The 23,955-nt window shown below is 44.5% G+C and overlaps 2 protein-coding genes across 6 annotated transcripts in view; both read left to right on the plus strand.

The window, feature by feature from the left end:
- Window positions 1-1,887: 1,887 nt before the first annotated feature.
- On the plus strand, window positions 1,888-13,455 carry LOC139390782 (MORC family CW-type zinc finger protein 3-like). Of its 5 annotated transcripts, XM_071138157.1 has the most exons (17): window positions 1,888-2,103; window positions 2,252-2,324; window positions 4,688-4,820; window positions 5,262-5,482; window positions 6,091-6,238; window positions 6,664-6,826; window positions 7,092-7,220; window positions 7,443-7,562; window positions 7,869-7,972; window positions 8,085-8,219; window positions 8,444-8,560; window positions 8,925-9,002; window positions 10,631-10,700; window positions 10,752-10,993; window positions 11,603-12,128; window positions 12,350-12,510; window positions 12,649-13,455. In XM_071138157.1, exons 1-17 carry the CDS (start codon window positions 2,065-2,067, stop codon window positions 12,806-12,808), a joined length of 2,619 nt encoding a protein of 872 aa, XP_070994258.1. In that variant the 5' UTR covers window positions 1,888-2,064; the 3' UTR covers window positions 12,809-13,455. The 5 variants fall into 5 exon arrangements, with proteins under 5 accessions (XP_070994258.1, XP_070994253.1, XP_070994254.1 ...); XM_071138152.1 differs by having other exon boundaries at window positions 10,631-10,993; XM_071138153.1 differs by having other exon boundaries at window positions 10,631-10,993; window positions 11,606-12,128.
- Window positions 13,456-13,702: 247 nt separating this feature from the next.
- Window positions 13,703-23,955, plus strand: part of LOC139391200 (coagulation factor VIII-like) — a 34,281-nt gene continuing 24,028 nt past the window's right edge. The window contains exons 1-8 of the mRNA XM_071138813.1: window positions 13,703-14,112; window positions 14,351-14,451; window positions 15,184-15,306; window positions 18,211-18,423; window positions 19,238-19,414; window positions 19,494-19,597; window positions 19,766-19,886; window positions 20,101-20,362. Coding sequence (XP_070994914.1) covers window positions 13,949-14,112; window positions 14,351-14,451; window positions 15,184-15,306; window positions 18,211-18,423; window positions 19,238-19,414; window positions 19,494-19,597; window positions 19,766-19,886; window positions 20,101-20,362 — 1,265 coding nt within the window. The 5' untranslated portion in view covers window positions 13,703-13,948. The remainder of the gene's footprint in view (window positions 14,113-14,350; window positions 14,452-15,183; window positions 15,307-18,210; window positions 18,424-19,237; window positions 19,415-19,493; window positions 19,598-19,765; window positions 19,887-20,100; window positions 20,363-23,955) is intronic.

The raw sequence follows: 23,955 nt of genomic DNA on the forward strand, positions 1-23,955 counted from the left end.
AGACAGTTAGAACTGCATCGGTAATCAAAATATGTATTGGCTATGGCAGTGCTGTATTTTATACTTTTGGTGAATTTACGAGGCAGATTACCAAAGATATAGCCGACTGTCTGCCTGCCCTGATCCACTCTCTCTCTCGCCTGCTCTTTCTCTTCGCTATGAAAAACGCTAGTGTGTGTTTGGTCTTCGGTCCGCTGCGTATAGAAAATATCGGCCTACTTCTTAGGCTGGCTGTTGATGTCTTAGGCAGTGGCGGTTCTAGCACCATTCTGCACCAACTGCAATTTGTATTCAGACATTTGGAACAACACAAATAAATAATCATAACATTTAGAAATATATACAAAAATAAGACTCATGAATATAAAAAAAAAAGTAACAAAGACAAATATACTTGAGACTTGACACTTGAGCATCAATACATTACTCATCCCCCAACACCGTCAACCAAGAGTCAAGACTAAACCAATTCACCTTGCTGGTGTGCAGACTGGTTTTATATTACTCTTAACCATTTAGCACAAACCAGAAAAAAATGCAACAATATGTCTGTGAAACTATATATTCACAGTATTGTGAATGATTTGTGGTTTATTTGGTAGCATGTCGTAGTGTGACTCATTTGACTAATTGCAGTAGTACAGTACAGAATTAGAGGTGCACTATTTGATAGATTCCCCTGCTCACCCTACCTCGGGATCTCAAGCAGCAGCTCAAATCTGCAGGATGGGGGGTCTTGTTATTAGGAAGGATGTCTACCATGGATAGCTAAAATAATTATTATGATCACACTTCATCAATTGAAATATTATAGGGACACCTATATGTAACAGTATAACTTTAGACCGTCCCCTCGCCCATACCCGAGCGGGAACCAGGGACCCTCTGCACACGTCAACACAGTCAACCAAGAAGCATCGTTACCCATCGCTCCACAAAAGCCGCGGCTCTTGCAGAGCAAGAGGAACAACTACTTCAATGTCTCAGAGCAAGTGAAGTCACCGATTGAAACGCTATTTAGCGCGCACCACCGCTAACATCACATCCGTTACATCCGTTACATATACATTTGGCAGTCCAGCACGAGTTATTAGTGTAGCGTATTATTGTCTTGACATGACATTGAAATATCTTCACGCCTAGAATACAAACCTCCAGCCTTCCGTCATAAGAGTCAATTGCATTTGAAAATAAAGAATTACAGGGGGACGGTTTGGGAAAACGAATCCTGTGTGAATCGTCCTCAGAAATACCCACATGCCCGAATAATAATTGCATAACCAACGTCTGTAATAAGACACGTCCGAATAGGGCTATAACATGGAAAATAACAGGTTGAACCATTTAGAATGCGCCCCATAATCCCATGGGATCCGTCATGGGTGCACACAGCATAAATATGACATAAACAATTATAGTTCCTACACATCACATTCTAGATGCAAACCAAATAGGTTTTTATAGGTTAAGTTGATAAGCAAATTGGCCGCATCATGCTCATGTTAGTCCTCTAGAACGCAGGTGTAGACTTCCTAGTATGACTCTGAAATAATGAGGTGGCGTGTACGTGTGAGCGCATCCGTTTCAGCGTGTTTGGGAGTCTTCGACTCCATCCACGGGAGTCTGAGTCTACTCCAAAAACCATGGAGTCGTGCACCACTAGGGGTTGGCAGTGTGGTTACGGTTAGCGTTTGTTTAACATAATAAATATATTGTAGAAATGGGCGGGGTTTGTGACTGTGGTATATAAACTCGTGACGACCTCCCCCCCGGGGGGGGGGGGGGGGGGGTTGTGCAGATGCGGCGTTTAAGTGCTAGTCGGAACTAGGAAACTCTGAATTTTCGGACTCGCTAACTGTTCGATCGCGTCACGTGTATAACTAGGCTACAACCATTTAGCGAGTCGAACATTTCAGAGTTTCCTAGTTTCGACTAATGCGTGAACGCGACAAGATAGACCTGTGCGAGCGGCCTGTTGCTACTCACTACGTAGACACAGTTTAAACTCTGTACTGTCTTTGACGTAGGTGTCGTTTGCCTGCTAGTGGCTTTCACTGTAAAAACATGGCGAGGTTTAGCGAGCATGGGATTCGCCTCAGTTCCGTATGTATTTTTTCAAATAAGTTATTTATTGTGTGTTGTAAGCTATTTCGTTTGTAATTTGCATTCGTTCTTATATGCTAGATGTGTTGTTGACGTTTAGTTTTTATTATAAAGGAAAATAGTAAATATCGAAGTTGTTTTTTTGCAGATGAGTCCGTCCTTTCTGAATAGTAATTCAACAAGTCATACGTGGCCTTTCAGCGCAGTTGCAGAACTAATAGGTAACAACAGTCAACTTTCATTTTGATATTCTGTGTTTTCATTTCCCCTTCCGCTGAAGGCAGGAAAGTTGCAAATGTTTGTGCCTAAAAATTTACTGGTGGCATGGCTTCCGCATAAGAAAATACAATAGACGCCTTGTCTGTGTGTGTGTGTTGCCCGCACTTCATCGACAGTCTACCATCCACCTGTTCTTTTCTCATCGCAATATGTGTCACATGTGACAGTATAAGTTATACTTTAGTTATAACATGTTAGTATATTCAAATGAAGTTCCATATTTTACAGAGGAGAAAATGTTATGCCTACAGTAACTTCATTATGACGTCGCTTGCCAGGCATTCACATCATATTTTTCTCGCGCTACTAAGTTTTTTTTTAGGTGGAAATTAGTTCCTCATTCATATCAACGCAGTAACACTACTTGCGATGCGCGTAAAATATGTTTTATATTCATGTTCGTTGTTTATTCTCATCTAAATTCGGTATATGTTTCAAGTTGTCAGAGTTGAGAAGCCTCCCCTCTGTGCATGCATAGGCCCTGGAAGTAAGGGTGCTGATCGAGAGTACTTCAGCAACCCCTGAAAAATCTGAATTAAAAAATATATCTATATTTTTTTTATTATTATTTTAATGTAGTGCACTGGGCCTTTAATAGTCCTGTATTAAAGGACAATCTGCAGCTCGGGCAAACCCCAGCAACAAAAATATTGCAGCACCTCCACGCCTAAACTACTTCCCGCAGCTATGTGTGCATGATTATTGGTTGGAATAGACCAGTTGGTTCGTGCCGTGTGCATTGTCTGTTGGTCACCTTCAAATTTGTGAAAGCCTGCGATTTGCATACTTGGAATAACCCCGAATGTGGTGCACACTGCAGACTTGCATTTGGTTAAGATACGCAGTGCTTAACTTGGGCAGGAACTCACCTTAGCAGAGTACCAGCACCCTAAATGTTGAGCTCCTGTTCCCCTTACAGAATATTAACTCAAAAGTATTGTGGAGCTCCTGCACCTAAATATAAACAGTACCTGCACCCAACTTGAGTACCAGCACCTATTTTAGTCCAAGTCAAGCACTGAAGATACATACTGGGCGCGTTCGAGCAGATCACTTTTGACCTTACAAAGTGTGTTGCATTATGGGGATAAAAAATTGTCCGACTTGACAACTGCATGAGCTTTACAAAAAACATGTGATCAAAGGTCATGAAGTTTAGACTCTAGTCGACTGCAAATTTCTGAAGTTGCTATTCACCAACTTCATCCTGCAGCCATCACTGCATTGTGGGAGGCTGTCAACCAATCGTTAGGGTGCATTTGTTTGACCCACGTGAACGTGACCAAAGATGTGACTAAAACAGAAACCAACCTTTCTGCAGTTCATGTATAATTGAATGTGATATTTGAGGCTCTCTTTCACCAATTGATAGTACAATGTACACACCCATATTTACAACTTGTGACTGTGTGATATGAGGTTGGAGACATGTTTATTTTGACATTAAAAATACACTTTTATAAACAATGGCAACACTGCCATGTTGCACTGAGCCTTCCTGTTGGAAAACCACATTCATGTCCGACTTTCGGCTGTTGCAGATGCACCTCCCCCGACTTCACTCCTGGACTCAAACAAGACCATTGTTTTGTAACTTTGTTTAAAGGCCCAATGCAGTCATTTTATATCAATATCAAATCCTTTCTGGGTAACAGTACCTTACTGTAATAGATTTCCATTAAAATGGGCTAAATAGCTTTTTAGAATTTTGCTAGGACTGTGTGGTAGTGAAAACTGAAAACTAGCTGTTATTGGCAGAGGTTTGGAGCTCAATTTGTTATTGGTCTATTAAGGAATTTACCGCATGGTGATGTCACCATGGAAAGCCTAAACTCCAGCCCATGCAAACCTGCTGATTAGAACGTCCCGTGTAGATTTCATGTTCAAACAGCAACTATCAGGAAATAACACTGATCAAGTTTTTTAACACTTTTACAGTGTTAGTTTCCTCAACTGTTGTACAATATGATATAAAACACAGGACATGGTTTGGAAACGTGGGGTCATTTTTCATTGGAGCAGACATTTGGTCTGAAAAAACATCTGTTCAAACCAGTCCAGTTAATCTCACGTGTGCTAGTCTGTCACAAGGGACCACTTTTACATTATGCAGGATAAGTTGGTCAACTGATTTTAATAATTACAGTACACCCCCTGACCTCACAGTTAATGTGAAGCACTGTGTGACTTTTTCAACTTGTTCTACAATAGTTTTTACAACCATTTTTCATGTAAAATGGGCTTTATAGATTCATTTAATGATTGATTGATTGATTGATTGATTGATTGACTTTGTGCTGTGTAGATAATGCGTCAGACCCGGGCGTGACAGCCAGGCAGATCTGGATAGATGTGGTGGAGGAACAGCAACAGCTCTGTCTGGCCTTCACTGACAACGGCAGTGGCATGACCCCCAACAAACTGCACAAAATGCTCAGGTGAGAAACACAGGCTTACGTACGTTTGGCTACACACACATACACACACACACTGTTGTTTGATCATCCATGTTGCAGCCTCTACACACACACACACTGCTGTTTGATCATCCATGTTGCAGCCTCTACACACACACACACTGCTGTTTGATCATCCATGTTGCAGCCTCTACACACACACACACACTGCTATGTGAAAGGTTATACTGTAATTACCCATACATAAACAACTGAGTTGAATTACTAACATTTTGTCTTTGTTCCACACCCTTTTTTTCTCACTTATGCGACATGCCAACTCTCTCTCTCACGTAAACCCGTGAACACACAATCGCTCTCTTTTCTCCCCCTCATTCTCACATACACACATCCTACACACAAACTATCTCTCTGCACACTAACGCTGCAATCTCACCCCACTCTTTCTCTTTGTCTGTTCAGTTTTGGTTTCACAGAGAAAGGGTCTGGTAAGGGCAGCCACCAGGCCATCGGTGTCTATGGAAACGGCTTTAAGTCTGGCTCCATGCGTCTGGGTCGTGACGCTCTGATCTTCACTAAGAACGGAGGCTGTCTGACCGTCGGCATGCTGTCCCAGAGCTACTTACAGGCTATAAAGGCACAGGCTGTCATCGTCCCCATCGTGCCCTTCAACCAACAGACCAATATCCTTACACAGAGAGAGATAGGACCCAATGCAGTATCATTGATGCTTTGGAAATGTTTCCTAAATGTTTGTCATGCCAATAAAGCAATTGAATTTGAGAGAGAGGAAAACAGACAGAGAGGAAGACAGACGGAGAGGAAGACAGACGGAGAGGAAGACAGACGGAGAGGAAGACAGACGGAGAGGAAGACAGACGGAGAGGAAGACAGACGGAGAGGAAGACAGACGGAGAGGAAGACAGACAGAGAGGAAGACAGACAGAGAGGAAGACTGACAGAGAGGAAGACAGACAGAGAGTAAGACTGACAGAGAGGAAGACAGACAGAGAGAAAGACTGACAGAGAGGAAGACAGACAGAGAGAAAGACAGACAGAGAGTAAGACTGACAGAGAGGAAGACAGACAGAGAGAAAGACTGACAGAGAGGAAGACAGACAGAGAGTAAGACTGACAGAGAGGAAGACAGACAAAGAGAAAGACTGACAGAGAGGAAGACAAGAGTACATGCATGTGTGTGTTCAAAGGATTGATTGAAAAACTGTGTGTGCGTGCGTCCGTGTGCTTGCCTGTATGTGTATCCTGGTTGCTCTCCTTAACTATGTCTTACAGGTGCTGGTAGTGACTGAGGACTCTGAGGCCAGTCTGAATGCCATCCTGACCCACTCTCTGATCCACACCCAGAAGGAGCTGCTACAGCACTTTGACTCCATCCTCTCCAAGAAGGGCACTAAGATCCTCATCTGGAACATACGCAGGTCAGGAAACACACCCACGTAATCGCTGTGAGATGGCTAGCTAGTTTGCGGTGCGAGCTATTAGTGTTTCCATCGGTGACGTCTCTCGCTCTGAGACCTCAAAATAGAAGTTTCCTTTGCTCTGCAAGGGCCGCTGCTTTTGTGGAGCGATAGGTAATGGATGCTTTGAGGGTGACTGTTGTCGATGTTTTCAAAGGGTCCCTGCTTCGAGTCCAGGTTGGGGCAAGGAGAGGGACGGAAGCAAAACTGTTACACACAAACACATTCTGCTTATTTGTTAGTAATGACACAGTATTGGGTATCATCTCTGAAAGCAGAAAGGATCAGTGGCCAATTAATGATTCATTACAGGCAAGTGGGATATTTTATCATTCTATGAAGAATGAAGCTGACACAAGTAATGAGTTCTACAATATCACGTACAGGAACAAAGATGGTAAGCCGGAGCTGGATTTCGAGACAGATGAGTTTGACATCCGGATGCCAGAGATCCACTCAGAGGAGACCAAGACTAGAGGCAGGAAGAAGAGCTTCCCCGGACCGCAGAGGACTGACCACACCATCCCAGAGATGGACTACTCCCTGAGAGTGAGTGATAAAAAAGATGAGTGATGATGTGTTACAATGAGAGTGAGTGTTGAGTGAGTGATGAGAGACATGTCAGGGTGGTTAAGAGAAAGTTCACTGTAAACATTTCAGTCACCTTGGAACTCTATTCAACAACTGTATACACCAGAGGATTGTGACCTTGAATGCAGCATAGCCAAACAGAGTGATAAAGGAAGGTGAGAAGGTCTAATGGTTTGAATATGATTCTGAACAGGAAGTCTCATTCATTCACATTCTCTCACAGGCCTACCTCAGCATCTTGTACCTGAAGCCTCGGACTCAGATCATCCTGCGACAGAAGAAGGTTCAGACCAAGCTGGTCGCCAAGAGCCTGTCGCAGATTGAGAACGATGTTTATAAACCCCAATTCAATGTATCCTTCTGTAGAACTAGAATCTGTTTGTCCATTCATTTCTATCCAAAAACGATTATTGCGTTTATCAAAGTATTCTGTAAGTAATAGAACTTAACCTTAACATACCTTAACCTAACTTAACTTACATAGCAACGATGCAAAGTACTGTGGTCACTTGTACAGGCTTCAGTCTGGGCGTATGCCCAGAAAACTTAACTTAAACTTAACCATTTCTATCAGAAAGACAGAGTTAAGGTCACCTTTGGGTTCAACCGTAAGAACAAAGACCACTATGGCATCATGATGTACCACAAGAACCGCCTCATCAAGTCCTATGAGAAGGTTGGCTACCAGATCAAGGTACATATTAATTAAAGACTGTAATGTTGAGTTTATCTGTCAACACCTGGGGCCACAAACAAGATATATTATATGAGAGATTGTGTGAGGTTTTGGTGTAATAGTTATACTGTAGACAAGAATGTGCTCTCTTCTCTCTCTCTCTCCTTTTAAATCACTCCTCCTCCATCTCTATTCCCTTCTCTCTCCCTCTAAATCTCCATCTCTCACTCCTATATACCTCACCCTCTTCCCACCTCTCCCTCTACTTCTCCTTTACCTCTATATCTCTCTCTTCTTCTTTTTTCCCCCCTCTCCCTGTTTCAGTCGTCAGGTCAGAGGGCAGGGGTTGGGGTTATTGGAGTCATTGAGTGCAACTTCCTGAAGCCGGCTCACAACAAGCAAGACTTTGAATACACCAAAGAATACAGGTACAACACACACACAAATGAATCAGTATTATCATGAACCAGATGAGCAGATTGACATGCTATTTATAGTTCAGGATGTGAACATCCTCTGTATTTGTGTGGTTTGAAACAGGCTGACCCTGTCGTCCCTGGGGCTGAAGCTCAACGACTACTGGAATGAGATGATGGAGAAAAAGGCGAGAGAACGAGAGTTCCTGGCAGCGGAGAAGAAGAATGAAGAGGAAGATGAGGAGGAGGAAGAGGAGGAGTGAGTTTTTATGTTTGTTTAGTTAGATTTATTTTGGATGATTGTTGCTACAGACTGTCAAATATTACCGTGACATCACAGTGCAAGTACAGGGCTAACATGGATGGCTTGTGGTTAAGAAACAGGAAATGAAAAGTGTGTGTTTTGTTTAACTTGTGTGCCCACAACAAAATATGCCTGGTGTGTGTGTATGTGTGCGTGCATGTGTTTGTACATGTGTGCAGGAGTCCAGTGTGGCTGCAGTGTGAGGACTGTCTGAGGTGGAGGCGTGTCCCAGAAGGCCACTACAGCTCCACCCCTGAACACTGGAGCTGCAGCCAGAACCCCAACACCATGCTCAGGTACCAGAGAGAGAGGGCTCTATTTTAACAAACCTAACCTGGCGTTAGGGCTGGAAAATGTCAGTGCGCTGGTTTTTACATGACGCCTTAGCGCCGCCTTAACGCCAGACAAAAATAGAGCCCAGAGAGTGAGAGTAAGAGAGAGAGAGAGAGAGATAGCAAGTGTGCATGCATTCAAGCTTTCAGGAGTGTATTTGCATGTTAGGTTGTCTTTGTTCTCATCAACTGTACTTAATCATCTGACCTGGGGTATGTATTTCAGGACTTTCTCATCTGACCTGTGGTGTGTATTTCAGGAGTTCCTCATCTGACCTGTGGTGTGTATTTCAGGAGTTCCTCATCTGACCTGTGGTGTGTATTTCAGGAGCTGCTCTCTGCCAGAGGAAGCAGAGGAGAGTGAAGAAGAGTTAACGCCAAGCTACCAGAAGAAGACCTACAAGAAGTAAATATACCACCACCCACCCCTACTCTCTCCTCCACCCTACTCTCACTCCCTCTCTCCTCCACCCTACTCTCACCTCCACCCCACTCTTACTCCCTCTCTCCTCTACCCTACTCTCACCTCCACCCCACTCTTACTCCCTCTCTCCTCTACCCTACTCTTACTCCCTCTCTCCTCCACCCTACTCTTACTCCCTCTCTCCTCCACCCCACTCTCACCCCTTCTCCTCCACCCTACTCTCACCTTCACCCCACTCTCACTCCCTCTCCTCCACCCTATTCTCTCCTCTACCCTACTCTCCTCCACCCTACTCTCACTCCCTCTCTCCTCCACCCTACTCTCCTCCACCCTACTCTCACTCCCTCTCTCCTCCACCCTACTCTCACTCCCTCTCTCCTTCACCCTACTCTCACCTCCACCCTACTCTCTCCTCCACCCTACTCTCTCCTCCACCCTACTCTCACCACCCTACTCTCTCCTCCACCTACTCTCTCCTCCTCCCTACTCTCACTCCCTCTCTCCTTCACCCTACTCTCTCCTCCACTCTACTCTCACCTCCACTCTACTCTCACCTCCACCCTACTCTCACCTCCACCCTACTCTCTCCTCCACCCTACTCTCTCCTCCACCCTACTCTCTCCTCCACTCCACTCTACTCTCAACTCCACTCTACTCTACTCTCACCTCCACCCTACTCTCACCTCCACCCTACTCTCTCCTCCACCCTACTCTCTCCTCCACCCTACTCTCACCTCCACCCTACTCTCTCCTCCATTCTACTCTCACTCCCTCTCTCCTCCACCATACTCTCTCCTCCAGTCTACTCTCACTCCCTCTCTCCTCCACTCTACTCTCACTCCCTCTCTCGTCCACCCTACTCTCTCCTCCACTCTACTCTCACTCCCTCTCTCCTCCACCCTACTCTCTCCTCCACTCTACTCTCACTCCCTCTCTCCTCCACCCTACTCTCACCTCCACCCTACTCTCACCTCCACCCTACTCTCACCTCCACCCTACTCTCTCCTCCACCTTACTCTCTCCTCCACCCTACTCTCACCTCCACCCTACTCTCTCCTCCATTCTACTCTCACTCCCTCTCTCCTCCACCATACTCTCTCCTCCAGTCTACTCTCACTCCCTCTCTCCTCCACCCTACTCTCTCCTCCACTCTACTCTCACTCCCTCTCTCCTCCACCCTACTCTCTCCTCCACTCTACTCTCACTCCCTCTCTCCTCCACCCTACTCTCACCTCCACCCTACTCTGCTCTTCATGCACGCCAGATGCACAGCCAATTAATATCTGTACTGACACTTTGTTTGATGTGTGTGTGCATGGCTGTGTGTGTGGCTAGTGGCTACACATGTGTGGGTGTGTGGGTGTATATGCAATGCCATGTATTTGCACTCTCTGTGTGCATGTGTCAGTTTGTGGTTTGCCGCCTGTGAGTTTTACGTTGTTATTCTCAGTAAAAACCACAGTGTCAGAGCAAACCTGACTTCCTCCTTCAGTTGAATATTTTCTTCATATTTATACTTTAGGCCTACTCTACTGTGCTTATCTATACTGTACTGAGCCATGTATCTCGGTTGTTCCATTCACTGCTGTTTCCATTCTGTGTCTAAAAAGGGACCAAGGCCTGGTCAGAAAACGAGGCCGTCCGCGGAAGCACCATGTACTCCCCCAAGGCCTGTCTGAGCCGGTCCTCCTCCGCCCTCTGCCCCGTGATGCCCCCCTGCCTCTGACTGAACCGGTCCTCCTTCGCCCCCTACCCCCTGATGCCCCCCTCCCTCTGACTGAACCGGTCCTCCTTCGCCCTCTACCCCCTGATGCCCCCCTCCATCTGCTCACAGAGGAGACTGAGAACAGCGAGCAGAATAAGCCAGTGGCTCCACTGGTGGCCACTTTAGAGGATGACGAGGACAACATGGCACAGTCCAAGTCTGGGTCAGAGACATGCGCACCCACACGCGCATGCAAACGCTCATACAGGTAACTGCCAAAATAAAGGAAACACCAACATAAAGCATCTTAATAGGGCGTTGGACCTCCACGAGCCAGAACATCTTCAATGCACCTTGGCATAGATTCTACAAGTGTCTGGAACTCTAGTGGAGGGATGCAACACCGTTGTTCTATGAGAAATTACCATTATTTGGTATTTTGTTGGTGTTGGAAAACACTGTTTCTGGCACTGCTCCAGAATCTTCCAGAATTTGGGTTGAGATCTGGTGACTGAGACACACACACACACACACACACACCCTTTAAACTCTCTATGCTCCTTTGAGACCCCTCTTTCCAAGTCACTGCGATCTCTTCTTCTAGCCATGATAGCCAAAATTATGGGCAACTGGGCATTTTTATACACCCTACGCATGATGCTATTGCTTAATTAACTCAGGAACCACACCTGTGTGGAAGTATCGGCTTTCAATATATTTTGTATCCCTCATTTACTCAAGTGTTTCCTTTATTTTGGCAGTTACACGTACATATACACTCACTCTTATTCGAACACACACACTCTTACACACACACACAAATGCACATATAGATAGATACAGACACAAACACACACTCAGTCTCTCTCTGTCTCAGCAGAAACAAGCGGAAGTCAATATGGCCGCCCAGGGACATGGAAAAGAGACCACAACCATGGGCGGGTCCACACCCATTCGCTGACGAGATCCAAGATGTGCAACAACCTGGGAAAGACGGCAACGAACCACAGACACTGACTGGGCAGACAGAGAAGACCAAGGGGGAAAAGGCACCACTCGGGGCCACCAGAGGAGGCCTTTCCCAGCCCAGCTCCAGCCTTGCCTGGCCTCCCTCCCTCACTTCAGCCCAGACGGTGGTGGTGTCCCCCCTGAGTCGTCCGGAGGGCCCCTGGCCCCGGGCTCTGACCCTGGAGGGAGCTGGTTCAGAAAGGGGAGCCCTGGTCCAGAGACTGGCTGGACTGGAGAAGGAGGCTCAGAGGCTGAGGAGGATACTGGGTTCCAACGCACCCCCAGCAACGCAGGACACTGTGGTGATGACAGAGGCTGCCTCTGGGGATAAGGCATCTGGTGGGGCGGGGGCGGAGACAACAGTGGCCATGGTAACCAAACAGGACCAAAAGGAGGTCAGTAGGGTTAACTGTGAATTTAGTAAAGGTCTGAATGTTTTTCAAGATTAGTGAAATCAAAAGACCTACTATCCCCATTAGGAGGATACATGAAGAACATTATAAAATGGTTAGTTCCAAGCTTTCTTATTAGTTCAAACTGGTATTCTAGCTGTCAATTCTTCTGAATTTAAACTTTTATAGAGACATGTATCCCATTACCTCTTTTCTCACTACAGTGTGAGAGCTCAGCTTCCCCTGGCACACCAGGGCTGGTTGTGGAGGGCGTCCAGCCCCAGAGAGAGCAGCCTGAGCTGGGCAGGCTGAGGAGGGAGAAGGCTGACCCCCAGAGCAGGCTGAGACAGACTGACAGCCCAGTGACCAGGGACCAGAGCTCCCGGTATGTTTACCCACGCAGAGACAGAAACACACCCACAGACAGAAACACACCCACAGACAGAAATACACACACCCTATAATCCATCGCTTCTTTAGATTTGCATTCTCTCTATAACTTTCTGCTCTCTGTATTTCCCAGCATTGTGCAGGAGAACCTCCTCAAAATCCGAGGGAACGTGGTGGCTCTGCTGTCAGCCATCCTGCCCCACCTGGACCTGCAGGGCATCAGCCTGGATACGCCAGACGTAGACAGCATCCTGCAGCAGATCATAGACGCCAACTCACTGTCTCCACTCTAGAACCCACTCTCAGTGCTCTAGAACCCACTCTCAGTGCTCTAGAACCCGCTCTCAGCACTCTAGAACTCACTCTCACCACTAGTACTTATGCTCACCACTCTACTGTAGGTAACATATCGTTTATTTTTCCATACCAACCTGGAACCCCTATGTCCACAACACATTATCCACACACTGACTCACATTGTAATGGCAGACCCATCTTAATAGTCATAATAATGACTATCACATTGTAAATACTTTATCCCCAATTGACCCTGCCTAAGTTCAGATGCGTTGTACTGTACTCATTGAGTGTGAGATGTTGTAATACTGTACTCAGATCAGCTTGCTATGCTGTATGTTTTACCCTCACCATATGTAAAGGATCCACATAAGTAACCAGCAGTCTGCTTCATTTAATATCATGTGTTATTACTTGTCAATCAGAGACCCTGGCTTGTGTGAGAGAAGCTGAGAAGCCTATTACTGTTTGCTTTTCATCCTTGCTACTGTTTTTAATACGTTTGTTAATTATTTTGACATTGTAATGTATGAACATGTTCCTTGATAGTGTTAGGGCTGGACTTAAACAACCCTGTCATTACAATGTTTTATAGTTTCACCGTTTGTTTGCTTGCATATCTTTTTAAAGAAAATCAACCAGGTATCATGATTTTGTGATCTTTTGTCTGACTTGAGTTTAACAGGCACCATTTTTGTTCTAAGCACCATACCCCTCGTCTTGTCTGAAGCATGTTGTTATGTGTGTTTGAGTTCAACCAATGAGAAATAGCTAACAAAAGTTTATAAAATTCGGCAGTAGACAGTATTGACCACAGGGAGGCAGAGTGGCCATCATCATTTTTCCTATATTTTACTGTGAGCAGCACTGAAACGGACACGTCTAACTTCACTATTTCCAACTCACTACAAGCTCTACACATACACACACTCACTCCCCCTGTCTCTCACATTCATACACACTGTCTTTCTCTCTCTCTCCCCCTGTGACTATCTCTAGTTTTGAACGTTCCCTTTAAATACCCTCCCTAACGGGAAATAACGGTATTAAGCTGCCTGCTACCGTCCGGTCAGGCTATCCGATTTCTCTACGGTCAGTGAATTTACGTGCAGTCGGACAGGTGCTCGTGCTTTGCGATGAGAACGCTGTTGATATCACTCCTCTGGGTCCTCGGCGGGGTGGAGGAGACCGTGGCCGTACCTGCCGTAGGCCGACATGCCACGAGAGAGTTCTACATCGCCGCGGTTGAGATTGGTTGGGACTATCTTTACTGGGGCAGCGCTGACTCGTCAGAACAAAGGTGAAGTTCTATCAAGTCATTACCTAATATCTATCCCTTATTTGTTTTTCTGCTTTGAAGACTAGGTTTTTTATGTCTGTCGGGTTAAACGTCAATATTGTAGTAGACTATTCTATGCAATTAAAAGTTGAAGATGTATATAACCTTGTAGGACATTTGATTTGTTTTCATGTTTAAATCATTGCATTATACATTCTTTAAAACATTTTAAATATCCATGCTGATTATGAACTTCTAGGAGGAGGACCAAGGATCCCCCTCAGAAATACATAAAAGCTGTTTATAGAGAATACACTGATTCCACATATTCAGTCCCCAAACCTACATCAACATGGGCAGGTATGTGTACTCATTTTATGTATTAATTATGAATTACTTTAAGTAGGTATATCTTTGAAAGAAAATATATGCTACCACACACAGTGGTGTGAAGTACTTAAGTAAAACTACTTTAAAGTACTACTTAAGTAGTTTATAGGGGTATCTGTACTTTATTATTTATATTTTTGCCAACTTTTATGTTTACTTCACTACATTCTTAAAGGAATTATGTACTTTTTACTTCATACATTTTCCCTGACAGCAAAAAGTATTCGTTACATTTTAATGGGAAAATGGTCCAATTCACACACTTATCAAGAGAACATCCCTGGTCATCCCTACTGCCTCTGATCTGGCGGAATCACTAAACACATGCTTCGTTTGTAAATTATGTCTGAGTGTTGGAGTGTGCCCCTTGCTATCCGTCAATAAAAATAACAACAATTAAATGGTGCCGTCTGGTTTGCTTAATAAAAGGAATTGGAAATGGTTTATACTTTACTTTTGATACTTAAGCATATTTTAGCAATTCCATTTACTTTTGATCCTTATATTTTAAACCAAACACTTTTAGACTTTTACTCAAGTCATATTTTACTTTTACTTGAGTCATTTTCTATTAAGGTTTCTTTACTTTTACTCCAGTATGACAAGCGAGTAATTTTTCCACCGCTGACCACCACACACACACACACACACACACACACACACACACACACAGAGAGAGAAACAGAGTGCTTTGTGTTGCAGGTATCCAGGGTCCGGTGATCCATGCCCAGGCCAGTGACAGGGTGGTGGTGCACTTTAAGAACCTGGCGTCCCAGCCCTACAGCATCAGCCCTGTGGGGGTCAGCTACTGGAAACAGTCTGAGGGTAATGTCTTTATGTCTACCTACTAACTTACTACTGGAAACAGTCTGAGGGTAATGTCTTTATGTCTACCTACTAGCTTACTACTGGAAACAGTCTGAGGGTAATGTCTTTATGCCTACCTACTAGCTTACTACTGGAAACAGTCTGAGGGTAATGTCTTTATGTCTACCTACTAGCTTACTACTGGAAACAGTCTGAGGGTAATGTCTTTATGCCTACCTACTAACTTACTACTGGAAACAGTCTGAGGATAATGTCTTTATGTCTACCTACTAACTTATTACTGGAAACAGTCTGAGGGTAATGTCTTTATGTCTACCTACTAACTTACTACTGGAAACAGTCTGAGGGTAATGTCTTTATGCCTACCTAATAACTTACTACTGGAAACAGTCTGAGGGTAATGTCTTTATGTCTACCTACTAACTTACTACTGGAAACAGTCTGAGGGTAATGTCTTTATGTCTTTATGTCTACCTACCAACTTACTACTGGAAACAGTCTGAGGTTAATGTCTTTATGTCTTTATGTTTACCTACTAACTTACTACTGGAAACAGTCTGAGGGTAATGTCTCTATGCCTACTTACTAGCTTACTACTGGAAACAATCTGAGGGTAATGTCTTTATGTCTTTATGTCTATCTACTAACTTACTACTGGAAACAGTCTGAGGGTAATGTCTTTATGCCTACCTACTAGCTTACTACTGGAAACAATCCGAGGGTAATGTCTTTATGTCTACCTACTAGCTTACTACTGGAAACAGTCTGAGGGTATTGTCTGTATGTCTACCTACTAGCTTACTACTGGAAACAGTCTGAGGGTAATGTCTTTATGTCTACCTACTAACTTACTACTGGAAACAGTCTGAGGGTAATGTCTTTATGCCTACCTACTAGCTTACTACTGGAAACAGTCTGAGGGTAATGTCTTTATGTCTACCTACTAACTTACTACTGGAAACAGTCTGAGGGTAATGTCTTTATGTCTACCTACTAGCTTACTACTGGAAACAGTCTGAGGGTATTGTCTGTATGTCTACCTACTAACTTACCATAAATACTAAATCTGCGTGTCTACCTACTAACTTACAGTAAATACTAAATATGTATGTCTACCTACTAACTTACCATAAATACTAAATCTGCGTGTCTACCTACTAACTTACAGTAAATACTAAATATGCGTGTCCATCTACTAACTTACCGTAAACACTAAATCTGTGTGTCTACCTACTAACTTACCATAAATACTAAATCTGTGTGTCTATCTACTAACTTACCGTAAATTGTAAGCCACTGTCACATCCTAGAACTAGTGTTATAAAGTATACTGAACCCAATAAAGGGCTTCCCCACTGTTGTACACTTGAATTAAGTGTGTGTGTGTGTGTGTGTGTGTGTATCAAATCAAATCAAATAAAATTGTATTTGCCACACGCTCCGACTACAACAGGCTTACTTACAAGCCCTTAACCAACAACGCAGTTTTAAGATAATTTTTTTTTAAAGTAAGAAAGAAAAGTAACAAATAATTAAAGAGCAGCAGTAAATAACAATAGCGGGGCTCCATACAGGGGGTACCGTGACAGAATCAATGTGCGGAGGTACCGGTGTCGAGGTAATTGAGGTAATATGTACATGTAGGTAGAGTTATTAAAGTGACTATGCATAGATAATAACAGAGAGTAGCAGCAGCGTAGAAGGGGGGGAGGCAATGCAAATAGTCAGTGTGGAGGATGTGTTGTTACCTACCCTCACCACCTGGGGGCGGCACGTCAGGAAGTCCAGGATCCAGTTGCAGAGGGAGGTGTTTAGTCCCAGGGTCCTTAGCTTATTGATGAGCTTTGAGGACACTATGGTGTTGTACACTGAGCTGTAGTCAATGAATAGTATTCTCACATAGGTGCTCCTTTTGTCCAGGTGGGAAAGGGCAGTGTGGAGTGCAATAGAGATTACATCATCTGTAGATCTGTTGGGGCGGTATGCAAATTGGAGTGGGTCTAGGGTTCTGGGATAATGGTGTTGATGTGAGCCATGACCAGCCTTTCAAAGCACTTCATGGCTACAGATGTGAGTGCCACCGGTCGGTAGTCATTTAGGCAGGTTACGTTAGTGATCTTGTGCACAGGGACAATGGTGGTCTGCTTAAAATATGTTGGTATTACAGACTCGGTCAGGAACAGGTTGAAAATGTCAGTGAAGACACTCCAGTTGGTCAGCGCATTGCTTGGAGTACACGTCCTGGTAATCTGTCTGGCCCTGCGGCCTTGTGAATGTTGACCTGTTTAAAGGTCTTACTCACATCGGCTGAGTAGAGCGTGATTACACAGTTGTCCGGAACAGCTGATGCTCTCATGCCTGTTTTAGTGTTACTTGCCTGGAAGCAAGCATAGAAGTTATTGAGCTTGTCTCGTAGGCTTGTGTCTCTGGGCAGCTCTCGGCTGTGCTTCCCTTTGTAGTCTGTAATAGTTTGCAAGCCCTGCCACATCTGACGAGCGTTGGAGCCGGTGTAGTACGATTCAATCTTAGTCCAGTATTGACGCTTTGCCTGTTTGATGGTTCGTCGGAGGGAATAGCAGGATTTCTTATAAGCTTCCGGGTTTGAGTCCCGCTCCTTGAAAAATTATTTGTTCAATTTGAGGTGAGTAATCGCTGTTCTGATGTCCAGAAGCTCTTTTCGGTCATAAGATACGGTAACAGCAACATTTTGTACAAAATAAGTTACAAACAATGCGGAAAAACAAACAAAACAGCACAGTTGGTTAAGAGCCAATAAAACAGCAGCCATCCTCTCCGGCGCCAAATGTATCAAATGAGTGTGTTCCCGCAAGCATGTATCTGCTATGTCAGTCTCTGTGTGTACACACGTATATTCCTAGCAGTATATCTCTTTCTCTCTAGGGGCCGGATACGATGATGCCACTTCTAGCCAGGAGAAGGAGGATGATGCGGTTGCTCCAGGAGGATACTACAAGTACGTCTGGGACATCAACCCTAATGACGGTCCGACCGTGGGAGACCCAGAATGCCTCACCTACTCCTACTCCTCCCAGGTGGACACTGTACAAGACTTCAACTCTGGGCTCATCGGGGCTCTGCTCATCTGCAAATCAAGTTAGAGACACAACTTTATTCCTGCTATGTTGATCCCACATACCTTACATCCAGATACATCACAACTTTATTCCTGATATGTTGATCCCATATACCTTACGGTCAGATACATCACAACTTGATTCCTGATATGTTACTCCCACATACCTTACGGTCAGATACACCACAACTTTATTCCTGATATGTTGATCCCATATACCTTACGGTCAGATACATCACAACTTTATTCCTGATATGTTACTCCCACATACCTTACGGTCAGATACACCACAACTTTATTCCTGATATGTTGATCCCACATACCTTACGTCCAGATTACATCACAACTTTATTCCTGATATGTTGATCTCACACACCTTCCACAACTTTCTCTCTACGTATCACACTCCCCTTACAGTACAGTCAGACCCACTGTGACACATATCTGCCTGGTAAAGGAGGAAATGAATGTGGCTGCTGGACTCATAGCTGACTGGGACTCATTATGTGCTCTGCTCTCAGTCATACAGTGATCCTATCCTACCTAATGGAAAGACTATGTGAACAGAAGGAGGTCTGAATCATATAAACGTCGTACTAAGTAGGGATTGTCAATAGTTTACTGCACATTATGAAGCTTAATACCCAGACTACCACATGGCCTGACTATTAAACAAATGAGTAATCTGACCAAATAAGTAATTTGAACAAATGAGTAATTTCACCAAATGCATCATTTCACCAAATGCGTAATTTCACCAAATGTACCCTGTGATATTCAGATCAATCAGCTAATGTGTTATCTGTATTCTCTGCTTCCCTTGGGTTCTCACAGCTGCATTTACAGATAATGGAGTTCGGAAAAGCAGAGAGTTTATTCTGCTCTTTGCTGTTTTTGATGAGAGTAAGAGCTGGTACGGAGAGGTGGGGAGTTTCCGGGAAAGATTTAAGAAGGCCAGTGCAAGAAAACAGTACCACACTATCAATGGATACGTCAACTCAACTTTACCAGGTCAGGAGCTAGTTTAACATGTTACTGTATAGAGTCAACAGTTTAGTCCTGTTGTCAACTATGTTTGGTATGTGTGTAGGTCTGACGATGTGCCAGGGACGAGATCATGTGTTCTGGCATCTCATTGGAATGGAAACGTCTCCAGAGATCCACTCTATACAGTTCCAGGATCACACTCTGCAGGTACAGCAGATAATTCAAGTTTAAATCAGGGTTTACTTAAAGCTGTCAACAAATCATTACTAATTTCAGAAGGTTTTGACAATGAAGTTGTTATAAAACATTTGTAAGAATGTGTAACCAGTTCAGCAGCATTTCAGTCTGAGCCTAACTCTACCCATGTCATTCCAGGTGATGGCCCACCGTAAGGTTACTGTGGAGATGACCCCTATGACCTTTACCACGGCGGAGATGAAGCCCAGCACTCAGGGGAAGTTCCTCATCAGCTGTCAGATCCAAGCAAACAGCCACGGTAAGAGTATGTTCTCGCAAAGTTGTGAAATAAAGTTTTGATAAATTTGAAAGTTCCCAATTTGATTTGACACTCCTGTGTGAGGTACCAGAGTGAGACTTATACATTTGAGCCCGAGTTGCATGAATAATTATGTTGTTGAGAATGTGCTCTAAGGTGTTCATAAGGTGTCTTATGAGGTGCTATAAGATGTCTTTGTATATCTTTGTTCCAGTGGGCATGAGTGCAGTCTTTGAGGTGGAGGACTGCCCAGAGCCTGTGACGGTGCCCGGTCCTGACGTGCGTCGGGTCCAGCAGTCTGAGAATGAGGAGGACTATGAATATGGAGATGACATGTTTGAGTTATTTGTGTTTAAGCCTGTGAAAAGTCGGGCTGTGGGGCGCTCTCGAGGGGGGAAGAACAAAGTCTGGGTCCATTACATTGCTGCTGAGGAGATCAGTTGGGATTACGCACCCCACCTCAGCCAGGGAGACAGGTACGAAACCTCACTTTAAGGAGACAGGTACAAAACCCCAACTCAGTTAAGGAGCAAGGTACGAAATCCCACCTCAGTTAAGGAAACAGGTACAAAACGCCACCTCAGTTAAGGAGACAGGTATGAAACCCCACCTCAGTTAAAGAGACAGGTACAAAACCCCACCTTAGTTAAGGAGCAAGGTACGAAATCCCACCTCAGTTAAGGAAACAGGTACAAAACCCCACCTCAGTTAAGGAGACAGGTACAAAACCCCACCTTAGTTAAGGGGCAAGGTACGAAATCCCACCTCAGTTAAGGAGACAGGTATGAAACCCCACCTCAGTTAAGGAGACAGGTACGAAATCCCACCTCAGTTAAGGAGACAGGTATGAAACCCCAACTCAGTTAAGGAGACAGGTACAAAACCCCACCTTAGTTAAGGAGACAGGTACGAGATCCCACCTCAGTTAAGGAAACAGGTACAAAACCCCACCTTAGTTAAGGAGCAAGGTACGAAATCCCACCTCAGTTAAGGAAACAGGTAAGAAACCCCACCTCAGTTAACCTTTCTGATCTCCCCATCCCGGATCCGGGATCGTGAATACAGACTCAAGCTCATTACCATAACGCAACGTTAACTATTCATGAAAATCGCAAATTAAATGAAATAAATATGCCATCTCTCAAGCTTAGCCTTTTGTAAACAACACTGTCATCTCAGATTTTCAAAATATGCTTCTCAACCATAGGAAAACAATCATTTGTGTAAAAGTAGCTAGCTAGCGTAGCATTTAGCATTAGCATTAGCGTTAGCATCCAGCACGCAACATTTCAACAAAAACATAAAAGCCTTCAAATAAAATCATTTACCTTTGAAGAACTTCGGATGTTTTCAATGAGGAGACTCTCAGTTAGATAGCAAATGCTCAGTTTTTCCAAAAAGATTCTTTGTGTATTAGAAATAGCTCCGTTTTGTACATCACATTTGGCTACCAAAAAAAAACGAAAATTCAGTCCTCAAAACGCGAACTTTTTTCCAAATTAACTCCATAATATCGACTGAAAACATGGCAAACGTTGTTTAGAATCAATCCTCAAGGTGTTTTTCACATATCTCTTCGATGATATATCGTTCGTGGAAGCATGGTTTCTCCTCTCAATCAAATGGAAAAATACTTGCACCTGGCTTTGCGCACCAATTTCGACGCAGGACACCAGGCGGACACTTGGAAAATGTAGTCTCTTATGGTCAATCTTCCAATGATATGCCTACAAATATGTCACAATGCTGCCGACATCTTGGGGAAACGGCAGAAGGTCTAAGCTTATTCCTGTCGCATTCACAGCCATATAAGGAGACATTAGAAAACAGAGCTTCAGAAATTCTGCTCATTTCCTGTTTGACGTTTCATCTTGGTTTCGCCTGTAGAATGAGTTTTGGGGCACTTACAGACAAAATCTTTGCAGATTCTGAAACTTCAGAGTGTTTTCTTTTCCAAAACTGTCAAGAATATGCATAGTCGAGCTTAAAACGGGAACGTTTTTTATCCAAAAATGAAATAGCGCCCCTAGAGATGCAACAAGGAGACAGGTACAAAACCCCACCTTAGTTAAGGAGCAAGGTACGCAACCCCACCTCAGTTAAGGAGACAGGTATGAAACCCCACCTCAGTTAAGGAGACAGGTACAAAACCCCACCTTAGTTAAGGAGTCAGGTACGAAACCCCACCTCAGTTAAGGAAACAGGTACAAAACGCCACCTCAGTGAGGGAGACAGGTACAAAACTCCACCTCAGTGAGGGAGACAGGTACAATACCCCACCTCAGTTAAGGAGTCAGGTACAAAACCCCACCTCAGTTAAGGAGCTAGGTACAAAACCCCACCTCGGTGAGGGAGACAGGTACAAATAAAATTGTATTTGTTACATGCGCCGAATACAACAGGCGTAGAACTTACCGTGAAATGTTTACTTACAAGCCCTTAACCAACAATGCAGTTCAAGAAATAGAGTTAAGAAAATATTTACTGAATAAACTTAAGTAAAAAATGTAATAAAATTGGGGGTAGAAGCTGTTAACGAGTCTTTTGGTCCTTGTTTGGGTATGTCTCTGACACTGCCTAGTAATATGGGTCCTGGATGTCAGGAAACTTGGCTCCAGTGATGTACTGGGCCGTATGCACTACCCTCTGTAGCGCCTTACGGTCAGATACCGAGCAGTTGTACCAGGCGGTGATGCAACCAGTCAGGATGCTCTCGATGGTGCAGCTTTAGAACTTTTTCACTTTTTCAGGATCTGGGGAGCCATGCCAAATCTTTTCAGTCTCCTGAGGGGGAAAAGGTGTTGTCGTGCCCTCATCAAAATTGTCTTAGTGTGTTTGGACCATGGTACTTCGTTGGTGATGTGGACACCAAGGAACTTGAAACTCTCGACCCGCTCCACTTCAGCCCTGTCAATGTTAATGGGGCCCTGTTCAGCCCTCCTTTTCCTATAGTCCACGATCAACTCCTTTGTCTTGCTCACATTGAGGGAGAGGTTGTTGTCCTGGCACCACACTGCCAGGTCACTGACCTCCTCCCTATAGGCTGTCTCATCGTTGTCGGTGATCAGGCCTACCACTGTTGTGTCGTCAGTAAACTTAATGGTGATGTTGGAGGCGTGCCCGGCCACACAGTTGTGTGTGAACAGGGAGTACAGGAGGGGATGAGCACGCACCCCTGAGGGGCCCCAGTGTTGAGGATCAATATGGCAGATTTGTTGTTGCCTACCCTTGCCTACCCAAGTCCGGGATCCAGTTGCAGAGGGAGGTGTTTAGTCTCAGGGTCCTTAGCTTAGTGATGAGCTTTGTGGGTAATGTGGTGTTGAATGCTGAGCTGTAGTGAATGAACAGTATTTTCACATAGGTGTTCCTTTTGACCAGGTGGTAAAAAGCAGTGTGGAATGCGATTGAGATTGCATCATCTGTGGATCTGTTGGGGCGGTATGCAAGTTGGAGTGGGGTTAGGGTTTCCAGCATGATGGTGTTGTTGTGAGCCATGACCAGCCTTTCAAAGCACTTCATGGCTACCGGCGTGAGTGCTACGGGGCGGTAATCATTTAGGCAGGTTGCCTTCGCTTTCTTGGGCACATGCTGGTCTGTTTAAAACATGTAGGTATTACAGACTGGGTCAGGGAGAGGTTGAAAATGTCAGTGGAGACACCGCTTTGTAAATGTTCACCTGTTTAAAAGTCCTGCTCACATCGGCTACGGAGAGCGTAATCACACAGTCGTCTGGAATAGCTGGTGCTCTCATGCATGCTTCAGTGTTTCTTGCCTTGAAGCGAGCATAAAACGCATTTAGCCCGTCTGGTAGGCTCGCGTCACTGGACAGCTATCGACTTGATTTGCCTTTGTGGTCCATAATAGTTTTCAAGCCTTGCCACATCTGACGAGCGTCAGAGCCGGTGTAGTAAGATTCAATCTTACTCCTGTATTGACGCTTTGCCTGTTTGATGGTTCTTCTGAGGGCATGACTGGTTTTCTTATATTAGTGTCCTGCTCCTTGAAAGCGGCAGCTCTGCCTTTAGCTCAGTGCAGGTGTTGTAATCCATGGCTTCTGGTTGGGATATGT

This window comes from Oncorhynchus clarkii, chromosome 31, assembly GCF_045791955.1.
Source record: "Oncorhynchus clarkii lewisi isolate Uvic-CL-2024 chromosome 31, UVic_Ocla_1.0, whole genome shotgun sequence".
NCBI lineage: Eukaryota > Metazoa > Chordata > Actinopteri > Salmoniformes > Salmonidae > Oncorhynchus > Oncorhynchus clarkii.